This window comes from Rhinolophus ferrumequinum, chromosome 2 (genome assembly GCF_004115265.2).
Source record: "Rhinolophus ferrumequinum isolate MPI-CBG mRhiFer1 chromosome 2, mRhiFer1_v1.p, whole genome shotgun sequence".
Classification (NCBI taxonomy): Eukaryota; Metazoa; Chordata; class Mammalia; order Chiroptera; family Rhinolophidae; genus Rhinolophus; species Rhinolophus ferrumequinum.
Genome location: NC_046285.1, coordinates 60,118,815 through 60,144,853, shown reverse-complemented (window position 1 = coordinate 60,144,853; position 26,039 = coordinate 60,118,815). Strand labels below are relative to the sequence as shown.

General features: G+C 36.7%; 1 protein-coding gene across 2 annotated transcripts in view; it reads right to left on the bottom strand.

Moving 5' to 3' along the window:
- The window catches only part of C2H3orf70 (chromosome 2 C3orf70 homolog), a 51,568-nt gene extending 25,780 nt beyond the window's left edge, over window positions 1-25,788 (bottom strand). For both annotated transcript variants that reach the window (XM_033091471.1, XM_033091462.1), the window contains exon 1: window positions 25,375-25,788. In XM_033091471.1, the coding sequence (XP_032947362.1) occupies window positions 25,375-25,570 (196 nt within the window). In that variant the 5' untranslated portion in view covers window positions 25,571-25,788. The remainder of the gene's footprint in view (window positions 1-25,374) is intronic.
- Window positions 25,789-26,039: the final 251 nt, after the last annotated feature.

The following is a 26,039-nucleotide window of genomic DNA, read 5'->3' as shown; positions in this document are numbered from 1 at the left end:
TTGAAAAAGCAAAACACGGAATCACAGCCAGAAAGGTCTTTAGAACTCAGCTAGTACAACACTGCATTTTTAGATAAGAAACCACAGTTATGGAAATATTAATATTTATTATTAGTCATTTATTGAAGAACAGCCTCTTACTTTTAAAATCAGCAACCTTGTTAATAAAAATGCAAGCAGAAAAATAACCTAAGAATCTCCCAGTTGTTTTTTCCTCATGAAAACAGTAGTCAGTATTATTTCTGGAATTGTAATATATCACTTTAAAATACACACAATTTATTTCCACCAGTTCCTGTTCTTATAAGACCTGTGAGAAATTTTTAGAAGCCATGCCCACTACTAAAGGTAAAAACCAGGTTCTTACCAAATGTGTATCACCAAAAATAAGGACTTAGAAGAATGGCCATTGATGTGGCACAAATGAAGGAACTACAATATTAAGAAAAAGTACAGAATCTATCCTGTATTACTTGGCAAAGAAACAAGTAGATATTAACACAGTCTTGCGTTCCCCAGCCTGTCCTCCAGTTAACCTTCCTCAAGAAGATCATTCTAAACCACAAATGTGATGTTTCTCTCAGACTGGCTTCAAATCCTTACATGGTTCACAACATCCATCATCTTCAAGATTAAAAACCAAACTTCCTCAAAGGGTATTCAAGGCCTTCCATGACTTTGCTCCCACCCACCCTCTCCAGCGTCATCTCCCTTTCTTCTCCCACACATACCCTACATTCTAGCCATTCTATACTCCTTGAAGACCTCTAAAGATACCCAAGAGACTATGGTTTATAAGAACAGCAAAAGTGAAATCAGTACAACTGTGTGAAATACTTGGTTACAACCCATCCTTCAGGAGTCAGGTCTAGTGTTTTCCTTTTCATTTTTCTTCATTCTAGAAGTCTTCCCTGATCCCTAACTCTAAGTTATTTAATACTCTACTTTTGTGCTCTGACAGCAGCACCCTGGATATAATTTTATATAGCATATACACTTGACTGCAGTTTTCTATTTACTTGTCTATCTCTATCTGTTTCTCCTATGACTATGAGCTCCTAAGGATAGGACTATGCCTAGCATCTGTGTACGAAGTTCTGACAATTAAGTTCGCAAACTTGCCACCATGCCCTTACACTGGTAGCACTGTACAAAGAGCTCGGTAAGGTTTCATAACCTTGGTATATCCATGTCTCACAGCTGTGTTTGTGTTGACATGTGGCAGTGTCTTGCTGAGTGGCGTTCATTATTGTTGTTGCATGTTTTCATGTGCCTTCGCAAGAATGTCTGAGCTTGAATTAGAGCAACGAACAAACATTAAATTTCTTGTTAAACGTGGCAAGAGTGGAAGTGAAATCAGGGACATGTTAGTCCACATTTATAGGGATAATGCCATGAAGAAAATGGCAGTGTACAAATGGATTAAACATTTTTCTGAGGGGACAGAAGGCGTCACTGATGAAGAGAGGTCAGGGCAGCCAGTAACAAGCAGAACTGACGAAAACATTGCAAAAATTCATGGAATTGTGTGTCAAAATTGTCAGCTGGCTGTGAGAAGCATAGCAGACCAAGTAAACATCGACAGAGAAACAGTCAGGAAAATCTTAACTGAAAATCTTGGCATGAGAACGGTGTGTGCAAAAGCAGTCCTGAAGGAGCTCTTCAGTCACACAATGCACCAGCTCACACAGCACTGTCTGTGAGGGAGTTTTTAGCCAGTAAACAAATAAGAATATTGGAACACCCTCCCTACTCACCTGATCTGGCCCCCAATGACTTCTTTCTTTACCTGAAGATAAAAGAAATATTGAAAGGAAGACATTTTGATGACATTCAGGACATCAAGGGTAATACGACGACAGCTCTGATGGCCATTCCAGAAAAAGAGTTCCAAAATTGCTTTGAAGGGTGGAATAGGCACTGACATCGGTGCATAACTTCCCAGGGGGAGTAATTCAAAGGTGACCGTAGTGATATTCAGCAATGGGGTATGTAGAACTTTTTCTAGGATGAGTTTGCGAACTTAATTGGCAGACCGTGTATGCTCTGCAGGAAGCACAAGTGCCTAACAGAGGAGGCATTCGGTACATGTTTGAATGCCTATAGATGTGCATATACTGCATTTTATGTGTGGGAGAAGAAAGGGAGATGACGCTGGAGAGGTGGGTGGGAGCAAAGTCATGGAAGGCCTTGCATACCCTTTGAGGAAGTTTGGTTTTTAATCTTGAAGATGATGGATGTTGTGAACCATGTAAGGATTTGAACCATGTAAGAATTTTTTGTCTGCAGAAAACCTTACTGAGTGAAAACATAATAAAATAAAGCTTGAAATAAAACCCCAACATTTAAATTACATTAAAGATTTTCAGAAAGGACTGTGACCTAACAAAATAGCTTTAAATTTTTTAAAAAAAAACTGTTCTCCTGGTGTGATTTAATAACAAAATTTAAAACCAGTATTATAACACTAAATAGAATCTTTAAAATAATAAATCAGTTCTAGGAAAACAGCACAGCTGAAGTTCGGTCATTTTAAAATAATGGTATCTCAAGAACCACCCTCTACCATGTTATCCCATTACTGAAAGGGTACTTTAACTTAAGAATTCCTCTGCAAACGACTTTACCCCTTTACAGACAATGGTAATGACTTCTGTAAATCTCTCCTTGGTCCCTAAATTGAAAGAGAAGAGTTGGATGCTAAAGCAAATTCATTTTTCTTAACACATGATCTATCCCTCCAGACTTTCGAAACATTAAACGTTCTTCCAATGATTCTTTAATGGACATAATTAAAACAACATAGGGATGGCAGCTTTATGTTATTTGGCTACTTCTGCCACAGCTCATAAATTACTGCACGTTTGACCTACTTATGAGCTAGTCTCTCCTAAACCAAGAATATATGAAGATTTCAAGAAACAAACAAAAGGTTAAAGACCAAGAGACTACCTTTTTTTCTACCTTACAATTTTATTTACAATGCAACAAAATGAAAACTCAATGGAGAGAGGGGAAGGCAGGGATAGGGCCAAAAGAATCATTCCGATTTGAATAGATGACCCACTGCCAGATCACTCTGTTTTACTGAATAACAGAACCAAGTGGATTACACTAAATCAGATAACTTTTTTGTGTCTTTCCTGTATCTGATTTGATTAATGAGATAAGACATTATTATAAGCTGTCTTCTTCTAGTTAACACATTTGCAGCTCATGGTCCTCACTCTTATCCCGGCCTGGGTGAAAGCCCCAGAGGCCAATACCCAGTCCAATTACTGTCTCATGGGCCTCCAGGAAACTTGCCTTTTCATGTGGCTATACATGAAAATATTTTTTCTTATTGCTATATTTAATCCAAAATTTATCTGGGTTTGCAACAAGAAGAGGACATTCCTTTATTTTCTCATACCATTATCTCACCTGGAAATTCCTTATTATTATAAGTTATTCTTTAGTGTGTCATCTTTAACATTTTAAGTCTTCACTAATGTCCCCTGAAAATAAAAATATTAATTACTTTCTAAGCAGATTTTCTCCCTCTTCCCACCATCAATGTCTGTTGATACTAATGACTGACTGATGAGTAGTTTACTACCACTTTACATTAGTCATCAAATGTCAAATCTGAACACTGTACCACATCTTATTACTATGCAAAAGTGAAAATGGACTGAAGTGTTTAAGTGATTATGAAGTTTTGAATTAGGCTTTCAATTAATCTGATTCTGAATTTGTCATAAAAGTATATCACTAATCCTTTTTCAGTTTTGTGTCTTTTGGTTGTATCTGCATTTTTTTACAGTTTTGGTACTTTTAGAAAAATGAAACTAAGTTTTATAAAGTATCTTACAAATATCCTATACTTGGTCATTTAATAATAACACCAACATAGATTACTTGAGATGTATGATAATTAAGGGACAAAGGGTAATTTAGCAAGTATAAATATGTACATTTCAGTCTAATGGGGATATATACAATGGAAGATATACATATGTAAGATTATGTAATTCCTGAAAACAGCAAAATTTTGAAAATTTATTCATTTGTGCATTCAATAAATATATATTATAGGCCAGACACTGTATTATTAAATGGTAACCATTCAGTGGGGAACAGACAGATAAGATCCCTTTGCCTTCATAATGTTGGCATTCCAGTGGGAGAAGGCAGACAATATAGTAAACAAATAGACATGCAAAGCAAATAAACAGAGATTGTGATTGTAACTAGAAGGAAATAAGCATGATTCTAACAAAGAATAGGGAGAGCCTACTCTAACAGGATGGTCAGGAAAGGCTTCTGTGAAGAGGCAGTATTTCAGAAGAGACTTGAAGGACAGGAAGGGTATTTACTAGAAGCTTACAGCATGGGAGCCTGGAGGGAGGAAGGGGCTAGGATACCGTAGAATTTGAGAATGTTCAAAGTAGAGACAACAGCAATAACAGTGGTTTACACAAGAAAGAATTTTGTGTGTTCTACACACTGAATTAAGGCTAGTTTGATGGGAGAGGAGTGAGGAGGGAGAGTGTAATGAGATATGTGAGGCTGGAATAGCAACAAGCCCGATAGGATAATCAAAGCAAGTCATGATTCCAGCCTGTATAAAAAAGTGAGGCCCAACAAACAATATGCTACCTACAACAAACCCACTTTAAACATTAATACATAAACTGGTTAAAAGTAAAAGGATAAAGAAAATATACCAAAGGAAAGATGAAGTGACTATATTAATATGAAAGTCGAGTTCAGAACAAAGGCTATTGTCAAGGACAAAGAAGGATATTACATAACGTCCCTTACATAAAAGGGCCAATTGACCAAGAAGATATAATAATCCTAAATATTATGTATAAACCTGAAAACAGAGCTTCAAAATACACGAAGGAAAATCAAATCTCTCCAAACCGATCACATAGTCAATGCAAATCTAATCCAAATCCCAGGAGATTTTATGTTTTGTTTTATTTTGTTTTGTTTTATAAATTAAGAAGCTGATTCTAAAATGTATATGGAAAGGCCAAGGAATTACAATAGCCAAAACAATTTTGAAAAAGAACAATAAAGTCGGAGGACTCAAACTACCTGATTTCCAGGCTTACAACATAGTAATCAAGACACTATGATACTAGGGCAAGGACAGGCAAAAGATCAGTGGAAGAGAATTTACAGTCAGAACATTTATAGTCAATAGATTTTCAACAAAAATATCAAGGCAATGCAATGAAGAAAGGAGAGTCTTCAATAAATGGTAGTGATAAAATTGAATATCCGTATGTTAAAAAAAGCTCTTGGTTTCATTGACTTTTCTGTTTTTTAAGGTTCTACTTCATTTATTCCTGCTCTGAACTGTATTATTTCCTTCCTTTTATTCACCTGGGGCTTTGTTCTTCTTTCTCTAGTTTGTTTAGGTGCATGGTTAGTTTATTTGGTATTTATCCAGTGACATAATACAGAGGTCTGAGTTCAGGCATCCATGTCTTTACACAGCTAACAAACTCTGCCAGCTGAAAGCTCTGGGCCCTTTCCTAGGTAAGACAGCTTAGAAGACTTGTAATATGATAGAAAGAATATGAGTCATAGACTGAAGGAACTATTTTTTCAGGCAAGTGAAATTCAGGGATATGTGACAAAATAGCTATAGAACAGGGTCATTACTGTTAGAGTAAGGAGTCGCAAATAACTTCCCTGGGTGCCTCCAGGTACATGCAGCTGGGAAGAGGCATCTGGGAAATAATTTAGTACATGGAAGTCACATTGCCTACTGGGGAGGCTCAGAATGGGCTTGGACATGTTTTGGCTCATCTTATCTTCAATCTAGGGAAATAGGTATTATTTTCTCTATGTTAAAGGCATATGTATTTCTTTGCCTTAAGTGGAAAAGGCAGGGCTGGCAACACCATTTACAGGGCCTAGTGCAAAATGAAAATGCAGGCCTTTGTTCAAAACTGAAGAATTTCAAGCTGACAACAGCAAATCCTTTCTCTGAGCGCAAAGCCCTTCTAAGAGTAAGGCCTATCCAACTGCACAGTCACATGGCCACTAAACCAGCCCTGGGGAGAAGGTACAGTCCACTGACAAATTCATAAACAGGCAAGAGACCTAGGAACATTTATCCATTTTCTCTAGATTGTCCAATTTGTTGGTATACAATTGTTCATAGTATTTCCTGATAATCCTTTGCATTTCTGTGGTGTTGGTTGTCACTTCTCTTTCACTTCTGATTTGATTTATTTGAGTCCTCTTTTTTTCTTGATAAATTCTGGTTAAAGATTTGTCGATTTTGCTTATCTTTTCAAAGAAATAGTCTTGTCCATGCCATCACTGCACTGATAATTACACCGTAAAAATAGTATTTAAAATCTTCACATTCAAATCTCCAGAGATTCTATGGCTTTTTAAATATCCATTTTACTGTCTCAGTAAAGCTCTCCAGGTATCTTTATCTATCTTTTCTATTGAAATTCCCAGTCTCCCTTATCTCATACCCAGGAAAAACACAAAATATCTTTCAATCACCTCCTGTAATACGTCCCTTTTATATGCTTGAAGGTCAACATGGGATGTATATCTAGAACCACAGGATGTAAAAGTAAAAATCTAATTCATTCTGACATTAGAGCTAAAAATAAGCTAATTCTTCTGGGGAAAAGAAATTAGTCAGTTTTTCAAGAGTGGGCCTAAAAGTGAGATAATAAATAATAAAGTGCTATTGAAAAGCTAAACATGTTGTAGAAATGTAAGCTTTTTATGATTTTTATCTCAAATTTTAATGAAAAGTCTAATCTCTAACTCCTTGAGAAGATATATAAGATTAATGTATAGAAAGAACTAAGAAAATCTAGAAATTATTCCTTTAAAAAACACTGTTTTTTAAAGTCCAAATGAACTTACCCCCTCAAAAAGTCCATATAACTGACACGTGGGGAACATGCAAAGTAGATCCACACAAGCATTAAAAAAGTGAGAGTTTGAGAAACAATTTTTATGAGTTAAGGTTACAGAATGATTTGGCCCAGATTTTCCCTTCAAGGGTAGGTTCAATTTTTTCATTAGTATGGGATCACAAAAAAACATAAAACTAACAAGATGAGCCCAAAGAGGCCCACACCAAGACACATCATAATTAAAATGCCAAAGATTACAGACAAGGAGAGAATCTTAAAAGAAGCAAGAGAAAGGCAGTTATTTATGTACAAGGGAGCTCCCATAAGACCATCAGCTTATTTTTCACCAGGAACTTTACAGGCCAGAAGGAGTGGCACAAACTATTCAAAGTAATGAATAACAAAGACCTACAGCGAAGACTGCTCTACCCAGCAAGGCTATCATTTAGAATTGAAGGAGAGATAAAGAGTATCCCTGAGAAGAAAAGGCTAAAGGAGTTCATCACCACTAAGCCCGTATTATAAGAAATATTCAAGGGACTTCTTTAAGTAGAAAAGAGAATATGAAAAATATGAACAAGAAAATAATAGGGGAAAAAAATTATCACTGACAAACAGTAAAGTCAGGGAATAAATCAACTATAAAGCTAGTGCAAGGGTTAAAACACAACAGTAGGAAGACCACATGTGATTTCAACAATAAATTAAGGAACAAACACACATAAAAGAAGCAAAAAATAATGAACAAAACATAAGTGTAGAGAAAACGAGTAAAAATTGTAGAGATTTTAGAATTTGTTCAAACTTAAGTGACTATCAACTTAAAATAGATTGCTATAAACATAGCTTGGTATATAGGAAGGACATGGTAACCACAAACAAACAAACAAACAAACAAACAAGAGATGTACAAGAAATAAAGAGTAAGGAATCCAAACACAACACTATAGAATGACATCAACATATAAGAGATAAGAGCAAAAGAATATAAAAGGAACAGAGAACTACACAATCAGAAATCAATGAATAAAATGGCAATAACCACATACCTATCAATTATGAATGTAAATGGACTGAATGCTCCAATCTACATACACAACGTGGCTGAATGGAATAAAAAAACAAGACCCATACATGCTGTCTACAAGAGACCCACTTTGGATCAAAAGACACACAGAGACTGAAAGTAAAAGTATGGAGAAAAATATTTCATGGAAATGGAAAAAAAGCAAACTGGATAACAATACTTAGTCAAAATAGATTTTAAAACAAGAACCGTAACAAGAGACAAAGAAGGGCATTTCATAATGATAAAGGGATAAATCCAACAAGAGGATATAACTCTCGTAGACATCTATATACCCAACGTAGGAGCACCTAAATATATGAAGCAAATATTGGCGGACATAAAGGGAAATACTAAAAGTAATACAGTCAGAATAAGGGACTCTAACACCCACTGACACAATGGATAAATCATCCAGACAGAAAATCAATAAGGAAACAGTGGCCTTCAATGACACATTAGAGAGATGAACTTAATTTATATTTTAAAAACGTTTTACCCTAAAACAGCAAAATATACATTCTCTCCAAGTACACATGGAATACTTTCCAGGATGGACCACACGTTAGGACACAAAACAGTCTCAATAAATTTAAGACCGGAATCATAACAAGCATCTTCTCCAATCATAATGGTATGAAACTAGAAATCAATTACCAAAAAAACCTGAAAACCACAAACAAATGGAGGCTAAATAACATGCTATTAAACAATAAATGGGTTAACAATGATTAAGGAAGAAATCAAAAGATACCTTAAGACAAGTGAAAAAAATACAATGATCTAAAATCTATGGGACACAGCGAAAGCAGCTCTAAAAGGGAAATTCATAGGAATACAGGCCTACCTCAAGAAAAAAGAAAAACGTCAAATAAACAATCTAACCATACTCCTAAACAAACCAGAAAAATAAGAACAAACAAAGCCCAAAGTGAGTAAAAGGAAGGAAATAATAAAGAGCAGAAATAAATGAAGTAGAGCCTTAAAAAATAGAAAAGATCAATGAAACCAAGAGCTACTTCTTTGAAAAGATAAGCAAAGTTGATAAATCTTTAACCAGAATTTATCAAGAAAAAAAGAGATAGGACTCAAATAAATAAAATCAGAAGTGAAAGAGAAGTAACAACCAACACGATAGAAATGCAAAGGATTATCAGGAAATACTATGAGCAATTATATGCCAACAAATTGGACAATCTAGAAAAAAATGAATATATTCCTAGAAATATACAATTTTTTGGAATGAATCAGAAGAAAAAGAAAATCTGAACAGACCAGTAACTGCTAACAAAATTGAATCAGTTATCAAAAAACTCCCAACAAACAAAATCCGTGGATTAGACAGCTTCACAGGTAAATCTTACCAAACATTCAAAGGCGAATTAATACCTATTCTCAAACTATGCCAAAAAATTGATGAGAAGGAAAGGCTCCCAAACCTATTTTAAAGGCCAGCATTACCCTGATCCCAAAACCAGACAAGGAAACTACACAAAAAAGAAATTATAGTCCAATACCCCTGATAAATATAGATGTAAAAACCTAAACAAAATACTAGCAAATTGAATTCAGCAATATGCTAAAAAGATCATACCATTATCAAGTGGAATTTATTCCTGGGATGCAAGGTTGGTTCAATATCTGCAAATCAGTTAATGTGATATACTACATACTCATAAAATGAAGGAAAATCATATGACCATATCAATAGATGCAGAAAAAGCATCTGACAAAATCCAACATCCATTTATGATAAAAACTTTTGGCAACTTGTGGATAGAGGGAACATATCTCAACATAATAAAGGCCATATATGACAAACCCACAGCTAACATCATATTCAACAATGAAAAGCTGAAAGCTTTTCCTTTAAGATCAGGGACAAGACAAGATGCCCATTTTCACCACTTTTATTCAACATAGTGTTGAAAGTCTTAATCACAGCAATCAGACAAAAAAAAAACAGAAATAAAAGGTAAACAAACTAGAAAGAAGTCGTCATTATTTGCAGATGACATACTATGTGGAGAGAATCCTAAAGATACCACCAAAAAAAAAAAAAACTATTAAAATAAATAAATTCAGTAAAGTAGCAGGATACAAAGTTAATATGCAGAAATCAGTTGCATTCTTCTACACCAACAATAAACTATCAGAAAGAGAAATTAAGAAAACAATCCCATTTGCAATTGCATCTAAAAAAATTAAATACTTAGGAATAAATTTAATCAAGGTGGTAAAACTATAAGATATTAAAGAAAGAAACTGAAGGAAATACAAAATGGTGGAGGATATGCTGTGCTCACGAAAAGAAAAAATTAACATCAATGAAATGTCCATACTACTCAAAGCAATCAACAGATTCAATGCACTCATTATCAAAATACCAATGATATTTTACACAGAACTAGAACAAATAATCCTAAATTCATATGGAACCACAAAAGACCCCAAATAGCCAAAGAAATTGTGAGAAAGAAGAAAGTTGGAGGTATCATACTACCGGATTTCAAACGATACAAGGCCATAGTAATCAAAACAGCCTGGTACTGAGATTAAAAACAGAAATAGATCAACAAAATAGAATAGAAAAAGCCCAGAAATAAACCCATATCTATATGGTCTACTAATCTATGATAAAGGAAGTAGAATAGACAATAATGTAAACAGTTTCTTCACTAAATGTTGTTGGGAAAACTGGACAGATACATGCAAAAGAATGAAACTGGATCACTTTCTTACACCACATACAAGAAAAAACTCAAAATGGATTCAAGACTTAAATGTAAGACCAAAAACCATAAAACTTAGTAATATTATTTTTGGATATTTGTCCCTGGGCAAGGGAAACAAAAGGAAAAAAATAAATAAATGGGACTTCATCAAACTAAAACGTTTCTGCACAACCAAGGAAACTAACAAAATGAAAAGATCACATACTAAGTGGGAGAAGACATCTGCCAATGATACATTTGATATGGGGTTAATATTCACAATACATTAGGGACTCATACAACTTAACACAAAAAAACCAATCTCATTAAAAAATGGGCAGAGGACCTGACTAGACCCTTCTCCAAAGAAGACATATAGATGGCCAACAGACATATGAAAAGATGTTCAACATCACTAATCATCAGGGAAATGCAAATCAAAACCACAATAAGGTATCACCTCACATGTGTTAGAATAACTAGTATCGAAAAGACAAGAAATAACAGTGTTGGCCAGGATGTGGAAAAAAGGGAACCTTTGCACACTGTTGCTGGGAATGTAAATTAACATAGCCACTATGGAAAACACTATGGAGGTTCCTCAAAAAAAATTTTTTAAACTACCATATGAGCCAGCAATTCCACTTCTGGGTATTTATACAAAGAAAACAAACAAACAAACAAAAAACTAACTTGAATGATATGTATTTTGAGTTCATTGCAGCATTATTTACAATAGACATGACATAGAAGCAATCTAAGTGTCCATTGATAGACAAATGGATAAAATGTGGTATACGTATACAATGGAATATTATTCAGCCCCAAAAGGGGAAATCTTGCCATTTGCAACAACATGCAAGGACCTTGAGGATTATGCTAAGTGAAATAAGTCAGACACAGAAAGACAAATACCATATGACTTCACTTATACATGGAATCATAAACAAACAAAAAACAACTAAATTATAGATATAGAAAATAGATTGGTGGTTGCCAGAGGCAGGGGTTGGGAGAGAAATGAGTGAAGGTGGTCAAAAGGTACAAACTTCCAGTTTAAAAAAAAAAATGGGTCCTGGGGATGTAATGTACAGCATGATGGCTATAGTTAACAATACTGTATTGCATATTTGAACTTTAAGAGAGTAAATCGTAAAAGGTCTCATCATAAGAAAAATAATTGTAACTATGTATGGTGATCAATGTTAACTAGATATTGCGATGATCATTTCACAATATATACAAATATCAAATCATTATATTGTATATCTGAAACTAAAATAATGTTATATGTCAATTATACCTCAAAAAATAAAAACTATGATGTATCCTTATTTATTATTCAGCACTAAAAAGAAATGAGCTATCAAGCCATGAAAAGACAGACGCATAAATGCATATTACTAAGAGATAGAAGCCCATCTAAAAAAACTACATATTGTACAATTCCAATTACATGACATTCTGGAAAAGACAAAACTGTGGAGAAAACAAAAAGATCAGTGGTTTCCTGATGGGGAGCAGGGAGGAGGAAGATGAACAGGCAGAGCACAGAGGATTTTTAGGGCAGGGAAAATACTTTGTATGATATATTAATGGATATATGTCATTACACATTTGTCCAAATCCACAGAATGTACAATTCAAAAGTGAACGCTAAGGTAAATGTACCATTCTGGTGAGTGATGCTGAAATGGGGGAGGTTATGCACATGTGGGGATAAAATATGTGGGAAATCTCAAAAAATATATATTAGGTTGGTGCAAAAGTAATTGTGGTTTTTGCAATTATTTTTAACCTTTTAAACTGCAATTTCTTTTGCACCAACCATATACCGTGTTTCCCCGAAAACAAGACGTAGCCAGACAACCAGCTGTAATGTGTCTTTTGGAGCAAAAATTAATATGAGACCCGGTCTTATTTTACTGTAATATAAGACCCGGTCTTTAATATAATATAATATAATATAATATAATATAATATAATATAATATAATATAATATAATATAATGTAATACCGGGTCTTATATTAATTTTTGTTCCAAAAGATGCATTAGAGCTGATTGTCCGGCTAGGTCTTATTTTCGGGGAAACATGGTGTGTGTGTGTGTGTGTGTGTGTGTGTGTGTGTGTGTGTGTGTGTATGGAATCTCTCTACCTGCTCAATTTTGTTTAAACCGAAAATTGCTCTAAAAAATAAAGTCTTAGAAAAAGATAAAAGACATTTCACCAAAGAGGATATACAAATGACAAACAAGCACATGAACTTTAGCTATTATGTAAATGCAAAGTAAAATTAAAACCAAAATGAGTTATCAGTACACACTTATCAGAATGGCTAAAATAAAACTAGTAAAAACACGAAATGCTGACAAGAATGTGGTGAAGAAATTGGATTGCTCATACATTGCTAGTGGGAATGTAAAATGGTACAGTCCCTAAAGAAAACAGTTTAGCAGTTACTTAAAAAATTAAACATGCAACAACCATGACCTAGCAATTGCACCCTGGGCATTTATCCCAGAGAAATAGAGACTTCTGTTCACACAGAAAACAATACACAAAAGCGTATAGTCGATTTATTTGTCATTACTAAAAACTGAAAACAATCCAGCTGTCCTTCAATGGATGAATTGGTAAAGAAATTGTGATACATGTATGCCATGGAATACTACTCAGCAATAAAAAGGAACAAATTATTGCTACACCCAACAACCTGGATGAATCTCCATGGAGTTATGCTGAGTGAAAAAAGGCCAATCCCGAAAGGTTACATAATGTATGATTCCAGTTATGTAACATTCTAGAAATGACAAAATTAGAGCAATGGAGAACAGATTAGTGAATGCCACATTAATGAGGGGCTGGGGCAGGAGGGAAAGTGAGTGTGGCTCTAAAAGGGCGACATGAGGTACGCAAGCCTTGTAATGATGGAAATGTTCTTTATTTTGTCTATATGGTTGTGATACTGTACTATAGTTTTGGATGGTACTACTACTGGGAAACTGGACGAAGAATACATGAGACCTCTGTATCATTTCTCACCACTGCATGTAAATCTACAAATTATCTCAAAATGAAAAGTTTAATTTAAAAGGGATGAAAAAAGAAATCCCCAAATTGATTAGAATCAGAAATAAATGAACCTAACTGAAAACATAACCATAAAGGGGAAAAAAAATTAATTCAAGAAACTTTTTTTTTTTTAATAATTTTATTTTTTTGTCAGACAAACATGGGTTGTTTTTTTTTTGTTTTGTTTTTTTTCAGGACTTTATTGGGGAACAGTGTGTACTTCCAGGACTTTTTTCCAAGTCAAGTTGTTGTCCTTTCAGTCTTAGTTGTGGAGGGCGCAGCTCAGCTCCAGGTCCAGTTGCCATTGCTAGTTGCAGGGGGCGCAGCCCACCATTCCTTGCAGGAGTCGAACCGGCAGCCTGGTGGTTGAGAGGACGCGCTCCAACCAACTGAGCCATCTGAGAGCTCAGCAGCAGCTCAGCTCAAGGTGTCGTGTTCAATCTTAGTTGCAGGGGGCGGAGCCCACCATCTCTTGCAGGACTCGAGGAGTTGAACTGGCAAACTTCGTGGTTAAGAGCCCACTGGCCCATGTGGGGATTGAACTGGCAGCCTTTGGAGTTAGGAGCACGTAGCTCCAACCGCCTGAGCCACCGGGCCAGCCCTGAATTCAAGAAACTTTTAAACACCATGCTCTAAGTATATATTCTTTCTAAGATATAGTCTAATGACCAAAATATGCAAAAAATCTTGAACTTTACACATCAGTTTGTTGTTGGTAGTGGTACTAATACTATAATCCCTAAACTATCTTGTGTATAGTTAAGGCTACAGAAAATGACAAATATTATGATGTATTGGAAACCACGATTTTTACCCATGAAGAGGTACAAACATGGAATACAGAAAAGTGAAGGATATACGCACACCCAAATTTCCTAAATCTGTCCATGAAAGGACCTAAACACAGTAACGTCCCAGTAGAAATAAGCACACTGGAAGCCCAGATAATAGTTTCCAAACAACTGTTCACTAAAGGCTCCCTGGGCTCCCTGGGAAAATAGCTGACTTCTGGTCTAGGACAGGGAAATTACTAGGTAAACCTGAAACATCTTGTTCTTCCAGAAAACAGGTAAGTGCTCAAAAAAATGATAAGGACTTATCCAAAGGACGCAAGAGCCAGATGGAAGGGACTGTCACTGGCCGAATTTAAAAAGTTTTGAGCATCAGAAAGAATTATTATACTTGATTATAAAATATTGAAAAAATAATCAAATTTTGAGCATCAGAAAGAATTATTATACTTGATTATAAAATATTGAAAAAATAATCAAATTGTCTGTAGTAATACCTAAAAAAAAGATGGGAGGCAGGTAGAGAAGGCAGGTGAAATATGGGACATTCTACAGACAGTTAACCTGGACTCTTCAAAAATTTCAATGTCATCCAAATATATGTGTGATTATTCTAGAATGATTAGAAGAGACTAAAGTGATATAATAATGAAATGTGATGTATGAATCTTGATTGGGTCCTGGATTGAAAACAAGTCAGCTACAAAAGTCATTTTTTGACAAATAAGGAAACTATATATTAGATGTTATTACTGAATTAGTGTTATCATAGTTACAATTAGTATTGTGGTTATAGAGGAAAATGTCCTCATTCTTAAGAGATGCATGCTGAAGTATTTAGGTGTCATAATGTCTGCAACTTACTTTTAAATGGTTTAGGAAAAATGTACGCATTTGTGTGTCAACAGGAAAATATAAGTGAATCTAACAGAATTTCCCACAAAATACCAAATTTTACACTCTTCGTGTTTTTATTTCACCAAAGGTCTGTTAAAACGAGATACAGAGGAAGAAATAAATCTGTAGTACACCAAAACATCTAGTTCTAAATGAACACGTAAGCACGAGGGAGGTTAAAGAATTGTCCTGAATGAACTGTTTTGGGCATTGTGCAGACACAGCTGGAGGATTCATTATATATTGTTGGCACTCCGGATATTGCATGTCTTTGGCAGTGTGCTTGCAGAATACTGTTAAATATCAGAAAATTTAAGAACAAACCAACAAGAATGGGAGAAACAAAACAAAAATTCTGTGACTTTAAGTAAAGTAACTTGCAAAGACTACAATTAAGTCTACTGTGTCCAGCATTCTAGCAGCCAGGAATCCTCTATTAACTAGCATTTTTGTCATTGTTCTATACAAAATCAGCATTCCAAATGATGGCCACATATCACCACAGGATTCTGACTAGACTGCTACATCATTAAAGTCAACTATGTTCAGTTTCATTTTAACGTATCTCAACTTTTGTAATATTCTGATCCTTTAAGATCTGTTGACTCATATTTGACATATAATAATAGCTCTCATCAAACTGGTCTATCTGATTAATGAGAAGGATCCATTGCTTAACAATGGTGGAAAACAGGATGGAGTAGGGGAGTGGGTGTTGAAGCACAATATATAAGATTTCATGATAAAAAGTAGATACTCATCACACAGTCACTTTTACAAAATAGACCTTCCAACAATGAGGGCAATAAACAACTCAACAATTTCTAAATGAAATATTCAAAATGTATATTTTTATGATCTTCGTTGTTTTGAGTGTTTAACTGAACATATGAGTATGGCCACAAAGTGAATTTCACACTAACCCGGACATCTGTGGAAGCGGGGAGCAGTTGGAGTTGGGGTCTTTGACAATCATCACATTATGAGGCTGGTACTGTTACTATCACCACATTTAAAGTGAGGAAACTGAAAGACAGAGATTAACTTCCTCCAAACCACGTAACTCGTAAGTGAGCATAGCCCCTATACAAAGTCCAACTCCAGAGGCTGCCCTCATGATGATTATACTGTCTAGTGTTTCCACTGTTCGTTTGTTTGTTTGTTTGTGGGGCTGATGCCACCCTTCACTGAACCCCTATACTAAGTACTTTATGTCATTTAATCTTCACAACAACTCTATGAATATATAATACAATATAGGATTTTTATTCCTATTTTTCAGAAGAGAGAACATCGAAGTTGAGAGAGATTGAGTAATTTGTCCAAAGCTACATTCCCAATGAATGGAAAAACTAGGATTCAAAATCAGGTGTGTCTCATTCCACAGCTCTTGTCCTTTCTAGAACTCCACTCTGCCTTCCACATTCTATGTGGAAGAAAACTAGGATTCAAAATCAGGTGTGTCTCATTCCACAGCTCTTGTCCTTTCTAGAACTCCACTCTGCCTTCCACATTCCTTATTTTTCAAGAAAGCAAATCTTCTACTAGACAACTTCTGGTGGTCAAACATGTATTCTTATATTTGTTTGGAAGTAATAACACTTAATTTCTCTGAAAATATTCTTTCTTATAATTAAGAGATTCTATAATATGAGAGAACAAAGTGAGGGTTTTATAATGTAGGTAATTATCATAGAAAGGCCCTCAAAAACTAGTTCAAATCCTTAAGTTCAACAGGCTTGGAAGCCAGTAATAATTAATGATACGTACACAAATCTAACCAAAAAAGGGCTTGCATCAGCTGGGGACCAGTTGAGGATATGACATGAGCAAAGCTTCATATTATACAAATACATTATTAAACGTTTTTTAAAAGCACAGTTTTACAGAGTTCACAGTCACTTCAAAAATGTTTATAATGAATGCATAGTGTTGCCCTTCTCTTAAAATAAGAAACCATTCTGATTTGACTTACCGTGTTTCCCCGAAAATAAGACTTAGCTGGACTATCAGCTCTAATGCGACTTTTGGAGCAAAAATTAATATAAGACCCAGTATTATATTATATTATATTATACTCAGTATTATATTATATTATATTATATTATATTATATTATATTATATTATATTATATTATATTATATTATACCCGGTCTTATATTAAAATAAGACCGGGTCTTATTTTTGCTCCAAAAGACGCATTAGAGCTCATGGTCCAGCTAGGTCTTATTTTGGGGGAAACACAGAATTGACTTAAATCCTGCTTGTTCCAAAAAGAATCTAAAACAGCTAAAATCATCCTCATTGAACCTTGAATAGAACCAAGAAAGCCAGAGTCCTGGTCTCCCGTTGGTTTGTAAGATTCTGATACACATTTACCATGTGCAGCCAGAGCAACTACTAGGTGTGACCTTTGGCAACTTCCCTAATCTGAAAAATAAGGATAATAACAGGACGTGCCTCACAAGGTCATTGTGAGGTTTCAACGAGCTGACACATGCACGATTACCACTGTGCCTGTATATTAAGCATCCTGTGTACTCTTATTGTGGAAGTTGATGTACATCCACAATTGAAGCACCGCTTGAATGGAAAAACAGCCATCAGCTGTCTTCTATCTCTGGAAAAGCTTTGAAGAAACTCACTCAGAACTTGATCTCACACTTGTCCTCCTAACATCTGAATCCTCTTCCTTTAACCACCACACATGGTAAGAACCCTCATCCTTAGAAAAAACAAAAAGCTTCAGCTGACTCTTCCATCCAACCAAACTACCACTCCAATTTCTTTCTCTTTTTTTGCTACTTTTCACTGTAAACTTCTTGAACATATTTTCTGTAGCTACTGTATTGACGTGATTGAGATTTGCCTTAGAAAACCCAGCTGGCACTACCCTGGGGAAGTCAGAACTTGATTTTGTGTGTCTCCCCAGAGCTGTGTAGAAGCAGGAAAACAGAAGAGAATAACATGAAAACCACAATGCTAATATACTAACAAAGAGAAGTAGTATATTTGGCCTAAGGTCCTGACAGTTAAATTCTCTAATCAGCTCCCTCTCTTCCTCTAGGAAATCTATAAATAGAAAGCCAAATTATAAAGCTACTTGCTGGGATAGTTCAGTCATAAGGACCAGACATTTAAATCTCTGGGTAGTGTACCACTTTCTCTGAACAGTCCCTAAAAAAGACTTCCAAATTCTGCTTCTCCAACTCCCATTTTTCTATATTTCTATGTTGCCCATCCACCTTCTGCTGTGACAGTCTTTCTTCAGATATGTTAATATCATTTGTTAGACTACATCAAGTCCCACTCTTCCTTTCAACCTGAAAGAGATAGACATCTCTTAAGATGTCGTCTGCAGAAAACTGAGCTTATCTATTACGTCATTTTATTAAGCCAATTCTGAGTTCTGCTGGTGGCATCTACATCACACCATGTAGACTCCCCCACCCCCACATACCCCCATCATCTTCTAATCAATTTCTCTCCCTTAACTCTTGAATTTCTCCAACCCATAAAGAATGAGAACTCTTTACAGTTCTCATTCTTTTGTATTTCACTATTGTTACTGACACAATTTGCCATACATTTCTTAAAAACTTTCCCCATCATCGGCTTTAATGGAGCAAAAAAACTGCTGATTTTGTTCATTAATTTTAAATTGCTCTATAGTGTCTATGGTGGTTGAGAGTCTAGGTCCTAGAATCGGACAGGCCTGGATCCAAATTCAGGCACTACTCCTTACTAGCTATGTGCCCAGGGAAAAGTTACTTAACTTCTCTAAGCCTTTTTTCTCAACTGTAAAACGGACATAATGACATAATTGCCTATTAAGTGCTTGGCATAATAAGCTTATTCTGGCACAAAGTAATTAGTCAATAAATATTTATTATCTCTGTGTCCTAACTCTTAGTTCCTGGCATTCTATTCTCTTATTCCTACCTTGAAAAATCCACTGTCTCAAATAGCTTTGACTAATACTGCAATTAAGTATATTCCTGAAGTTCCTGTTGCAGGACTAAGCAACAGTAGATTACTTTTGCCCTCTTCTTCAGTAATAAAATTACTGTTTGCATATTTCACCAATATCTAAGAAATAACCTGCAGAAAACTGATTTCATCTTCATACTCTTTTCTTAAAACACTCACTTCCCTTGGCATCTGCAATACCCTATTTTCCAGGTTTTTCTTCTCTGGCCATCTCTTCTTAGACTCTACTGCCAGCTCATCCTCCTCTACCAGACTCTAAATGGTAGTTTCTAAAGAGAAAACCTAAGGGTTTTCTTTATTTCTCATATTATAGTCTCTTCCTTGGCGAGCTCATGCTTCACGATGGCTACAACTGCAATCTATAAGTGGGTAAATGACTTCCATATTATCTGTGGTGCAGACCTCACCTCTGAGTTCTAGATCCCTACAGCCAACTGCCTACTGACATCACCAGGTTATGACAAGGTGACTTAAACTCAATAGATCCAAAATTGGATTCATGGTCTTCCTAGATTCATGATTCATGATCAACCAAACCTAGTTCTTCTCCAGTATTTTGTTGTTAGTGATACTGAATGAATGGCACTACCATCTACCCAAGTTGCATAACATGGAATTCTAGAAATCTAGGAATTATCCTTTATTGCCTTCCTCTTCCACCCCCTCCAAATCTAATCTATTCCAACTTCCATTATATGAATCTTCTTGCATGAATTTCAACCTATTTTTTTATACTAATACCAAAATAATCTCCCTTGCTGATTTCATTTTCCTACTGCCCATGTTATTACTATGATGTCAAGATTTCTATCAAATGAAACTCCAGACTTTCCCACTTTTCCTGTTCATCACTCTCTTGCATATCAACAATCTAATATCATATTCCTTCTAAATATTCTATCTACCCCAGCCACAAAAATATTCTTTACAATATCTGCATATGACTTATTCTTTCCAATCCCCCTTCACTGGCCAAGCTGTGTCTTTTTCCCTCTCAAACTCCTCCTGGAATCCTTCACTCATTAACTCAACCCAGTATCACTCCTTACTGGGGAAAAAACAAACTTGCAGATTCAGGGCCATAGTTTATTGTCCAATAATCTATCTAATCTAATGACAAAATATATTATCGTTTCCCTACCAGACATGGTACTCAAAATCTGTCATTACGCAAATACACTAATTATTTTCTTTAATAATCCATTAAGCACTGAATCTATGAATATATACATGTTTAAATGTCTTTTATGAACATGTATATATTTTCAGCCTTTTCTATTTCATAAGGTTGTGAATTTCACAAGTTTAACATCAACCATATAAAACTGAACTTCCTTTATTTGTTCTGAATTTCCTCTTTAAGCACGAAGGTAGTCTTCTCATTTTAACATTTTCAGATTTGGTTAACAAGCTGATAGTTTTCCCACCAATATTATTTGTGATTTTAAAAAAGTATAAAAATAAATACAGCTATGAGGATGCGTTCAGCGCAGGAAGGATGGCGCACTCCTGTGGGTGGCACGTGGGTCTGGCTCTGCACAGGATAGTGGCCACTGTCTCTCTAGCCCTCGCCCTGAGGCCATACAGCTCAGTCTTTCCCTGTGTGTCTCTGGAGCCTCTCAAGTTGCCGTCCCTCCACCAGAGCCCAGGAAGTCCGAGAACACGGTGCCTGCATGCTCAAGTTCTGTATCTCACTACTCCTGTTCTTACTTCTAGATGAAATCCTGCTTTTAAGCCTACTCAGTTCCTCCTGGAGAGTCTCTGCAAACCTGATTCCTAGAGACCTACACAGACTTTTTAATTCCCTTTATTAAAAACATGAGATTGCAAACATAAGTAAACAAACAGGCATGAGTCATGCCCTTATACTCTGCTTAAAGGACAGGATCCAGCTGTATTCATATTTGCATTCCTAGTTTCCATGATAATGTCTCATGAAGAGAAGGTGCTCAAAACATGTTTGACTTAATTAAAGGAACTCTGCTTAGGACTGATGTAATGTTCATGAATACCAAAAAGCATGGAGAACTTCTCAAATATGTTAACTCTGCTTCTTTTCAAGAAAAATGATATTTTGGCTTAAAAAAGAGTAAAAAGAATTGATGCCCAGTATAGGTGAGGAGACTGTAATGTAGCATCTTGCTGCTCTAAATGAGGCGCATTGTGAATGTGATCACACTGAATTGCTGCCAGTGGAGGAAGCATGGAGACTTGGAGGGCTGCCAAACACCGGGAAAGAGCAAATAAACATAGGTCTGATTTTTTAATATCTTATTCCTTCTACGTGTTCTGTATTTAGTATACTTCTAAATATCCAGTATGCTTGATGTCAATCTTTTTCTAAATTCAGGTTATATTAATATTGTACTATTATTATTAACAATCTGAATTCAGATTATATTAATAATATTGTACTGTTGTTAATAACATTAATAATTAATATTAACAATTAATAATATTAATAATCTGAATTTAGGAAAAGATTGACATCAAGTATACTGGATTATTGTTGGCAGTTTTTTCCATTAAAAAAAAAATCAGACCGATGTTTATTTTCTCTTTCCCAGTCTTTGGCAGCCCTCCGAGTCTTCATGCTTCCTTCACTGGCGGCAGTGATTCAGTGATCACGTTCACAATGTGCTTCATTTAGAGCAGCAAGATGCTACATTACAGTCTCCTCACCCATACTGGGCATCAATTCTTTCTACCTTCAGAAAAGATGAAATACTGCCATTTACAACAACATGGATGGATCTTGAGATTATCATGCTAAGCGATATAAGTCAGACAGAAAAAGTTGAGAACCATGTGATTTCATTCATTTGTAGGGTATAAACCTGAAAGCAACAAACAAACAAGACAAATAAACAAGCAAAAACTCATCGACACAGACAACAGTTTAGTGGTTACCACAGGGTAAGGGGGTAGGTAGAAGAGGGTAAAGGGCGTCAAATATATGGTGATGGAAGGAGATTTGATTTCGGGTGGTGAACACACAATGCAATATACAGAAGACGTTTTATAGAACTGTACACTTGAAACCTATATAATTGTATTAACCAATGTCACCCCAATAAAATTAATTTAAAAAATAGCTTCCAATCACTCAGAAAAGAAAATGATAAGCATTTGTGAAAACATCTTGAGTTATACCAAACTAATCTGATTTCCTTCTTTTTTTAAGGGAGTGTTTATATATAGATCATACATCAAAAAGCAGTAAAAATAATATGTTGGTAGGATTTCAACAAGATATTTGACCAGGTTCCCATTATATCCTTATGGATAAGAAAATATAAAATGGTTAACAGTACAATTATGTGGCTAGGTATTGTATGAACAACCATAACAAGTGCTCATTAATGAATTGCTATCCACCTGAATGGCAGTTCTATTGGCAAGCTTCAGGACTCAATCTGTGTGTGACCTTCTACTATTCAACAATTTTATCAATAACTTTAATGAAGACGTAAAAGGTTAGTATTCTACTGTTGGCATCCAATGTGCAGTTGACATGAAACCAGGGGGCTCAGGATATATATTATGAAAGAGCCAGGATCTAAAAACACACTGATAAGCCAGAAAAATGGGCTAATTCTAATAAAATGAAATTTAATAAGGAAAAATATCTAAGAGCTCAAACAATATCTGTATCCAAATACATCAGGGGTACCAAGAAAATGTATACACATTGTAACAGATGGTCAGCGTTGCTCAAGCAGTAGTTTTCTGTAATCAAAAATGTCTGGATGCTGATGGTAACCACTTTGAGCATCTCTTGTAATTGCAGAAGTCAAACGTGACTTGTATTCATCTTTTGTTATTGGTATATATTGAGTGTTACAATTTTAATACAGTTTTACTTTAAGAAGATGTGTATACATTTTTTTTTTTTGGCACTCTATATATAACTGTGAAAAGGGCAAGCACTGTGACTTAATTGACACATGCATAAAACACCAAGGGGCTTAAGGGCTTTAACTGACCACAAGCTTAGTTCAATCTGACAGCAGCAAACTCAATATGATGTGGATCTCAGAAAAGCTAATGGAATACTAGCTGCAGCAGTAGTACAATCTCAATAATGGGAGACAGCAGTACCCTCCCAGGGGTCATAGTCTTCAAGGGACCTTAACCATACTGGCACATATTCAGAACAGAATAACCAGAACGCTTAGGAGCCTGGATACTATTCCATAAAAGGAAAGATAAAGAAAACAGATTCTTATAAATAGGATAAAATGATGCCTTCAGAGGAAAATGATGGCTACCTTCATTCAGTCATTCAACAATCATGAATTTCAAACCTACTTCAGTACATTGTGACAATAGCTGGGAATACAGAGAGAAGATAATCTATGTCCCAGAGAAATTCATGTGTATATTTGAAAAGTTGAAACAGCCATGCCCTAAATAAGAATTAGAGTATTTTTTAAGGTAGAAACAGGACCAATGGAAAGAAGTTAGAAAGTAAGCGATTTCAACTCCATATAAGGGAGAGTAGTATTCTAAGTGTCAAAGCTGTCTAATGAAGAAGCTGTCTGAGAAGACTGCAAGGTTGGAATTACTAATGGTGTACTTACTTAGAAGGGAGACTGCTGAAATAAGACAGGCACTGAACTGGACCATCTTTAATGTTCCTCACATCCTACATTATGATTCTACACTTCCCCAGGAAATGGACTCTCCCCAATCATCTTATGTGTGTACTTCAGCATCACAGGTTTCCTACAGTTGCTACTTCCAACTTTGTACCCTGTCCCACACAGAAGCAATGCTTTATAACTGGGAATGGATCCAAGAGCAATAGGAATAAAGAGCTATAGGAAAAAACTAACCCATTAGCACACAGAACACACACACACACAAAATCAATACTGTTCAATATGCCACATATTTGTAAAGACAATGTAAGAATTTTCGATTTTTTAAGTCATAAATTCAATTTAAAACATTATGCTAATTTAATGTAAATAAGGATTTATTATCTACTGCATCTCTTGTTGGGAGCCATTTTTTCAAACAAACAAGGAAAAAATTTTAATGCAAGATCACTTCGAGAATTTGTGCCCTAAATAAGCACTCCAAAACCCTCTATTATAAGGTTATGTAGAAACTAAGTTTGGATTATATTTCTAATAAGAAATGATTCATCAGACACAGCAGGCCAACCACGAACTAACCAAATTGTGGAATTCTGATTAAATGGCTACTTAAGTTTAATCCATTTTAAAAATCACAGGCAGGATAACATAGAGAAAAGGCCTAGACCATTTACTTCTGGCTTTTATAAATTGGTTTAAGATTATTTAAGCTTACTTTCATTATTTTACTTTGTAATTTTAAAACAGTCTCAGATTTTGGCTCTAGATACTGCAGCTGTGTATTTAAGGAGTTTACCCTTCCAAACTGTTAATATTAACTTCTTGGAAGCAGTCCCTCACACTTTAGCACTTTCTCAATTTGGACGCAATAAATGGGCCACAATTCGATTTCCAAGGGCTCTTTCTTTTAAATAGCAGCCCGGAAAGACAAAAGTGAGAAAGAAAGAGGAGCATTTTTAACCACTAGCCCTGAAGAAAGGCTTCTCCTCCGGTTGTCATCAACTCTGAAGGCTCTCTACCATTTCTCAACACACTGCCTGGTCGTTTCGGTTTGAAAAGAAAAAGATTGCAGTTTTCCTGGGATGAGGAGATCCCCTTTTGTAGAAGTGGCTAAAGCTAGGCTACCCTCGGGATTTCATCTCGTTGCCGAGGCAGCGCCAACCCGAGTTGTCCCGCGTGAGGTTAACTCCCGCCCGCCCGGAGCCCAGGGCGGCCCCGGCCTGCGGCAGAGCCGCCCCGGCCAAACCGGGAGCCCCCGCGGCTGCAGAGTCCCAGCCGTGACCTAGGACGGCCCCGCGGGTGCCCCAGGACCGCGGCGTAAAGCGGAGAGACGCGGCTCGACTTACAGTGACACCATCCTAAGTGACAGCACCAGTGCAGCTTGAAGCACTTGCCATGGCTGTGCGTGGCACAGATGGAGAGCCCGTCGCACGGCTGGAAGTCGGGTCTGCGGGCAGCGCAACTCCGCGCCAGGGCCTGAGCTTCGTCCACTTTCTCGCTCTTCCAAGCCCGCTCGGGCGCGGGCGATGCTGCGGCACTCATTTCCTCTCCCTCCGCGGAGTCGAGACCGGGAGATCGGTAGAAGCGGCGCCTGGACGGGCAGGAAGCCGAGTCGGCTGCCGACGCGGGAGGGCGCGGCGCGGACCGGGAATCACGCCAGCGCGTGGTGGCAGTGGCGGCGGCGGCGGCGGGCAAGCGGCGGTCCCAGGCTCGCAGAGGAGCCGCCCCAGGCGCTGCGACCGGGGGGCTGGGCCTGCCGCCGCCCCCCTCCGTCCTTCCCTCCGCCGCTGCGCGCCCCGCGCCCCACGCGCACGCGCGCGCGCACACGCGCGGGCGGGCGGCCGGGGCAGCCGCTGCTCCTCGGTCGGCAAGCGGGGCTTCTGAACGCACACCCGGCGCGGGATCGCGGTCGTCGGCGTCCCCGTCTGTCTCAGAGAGTCCCTGCCACACAGTCACTCATTCCTCGGAGAATAACCCCAACCCACGGAGGGCCGTTGTGAACCGACACACG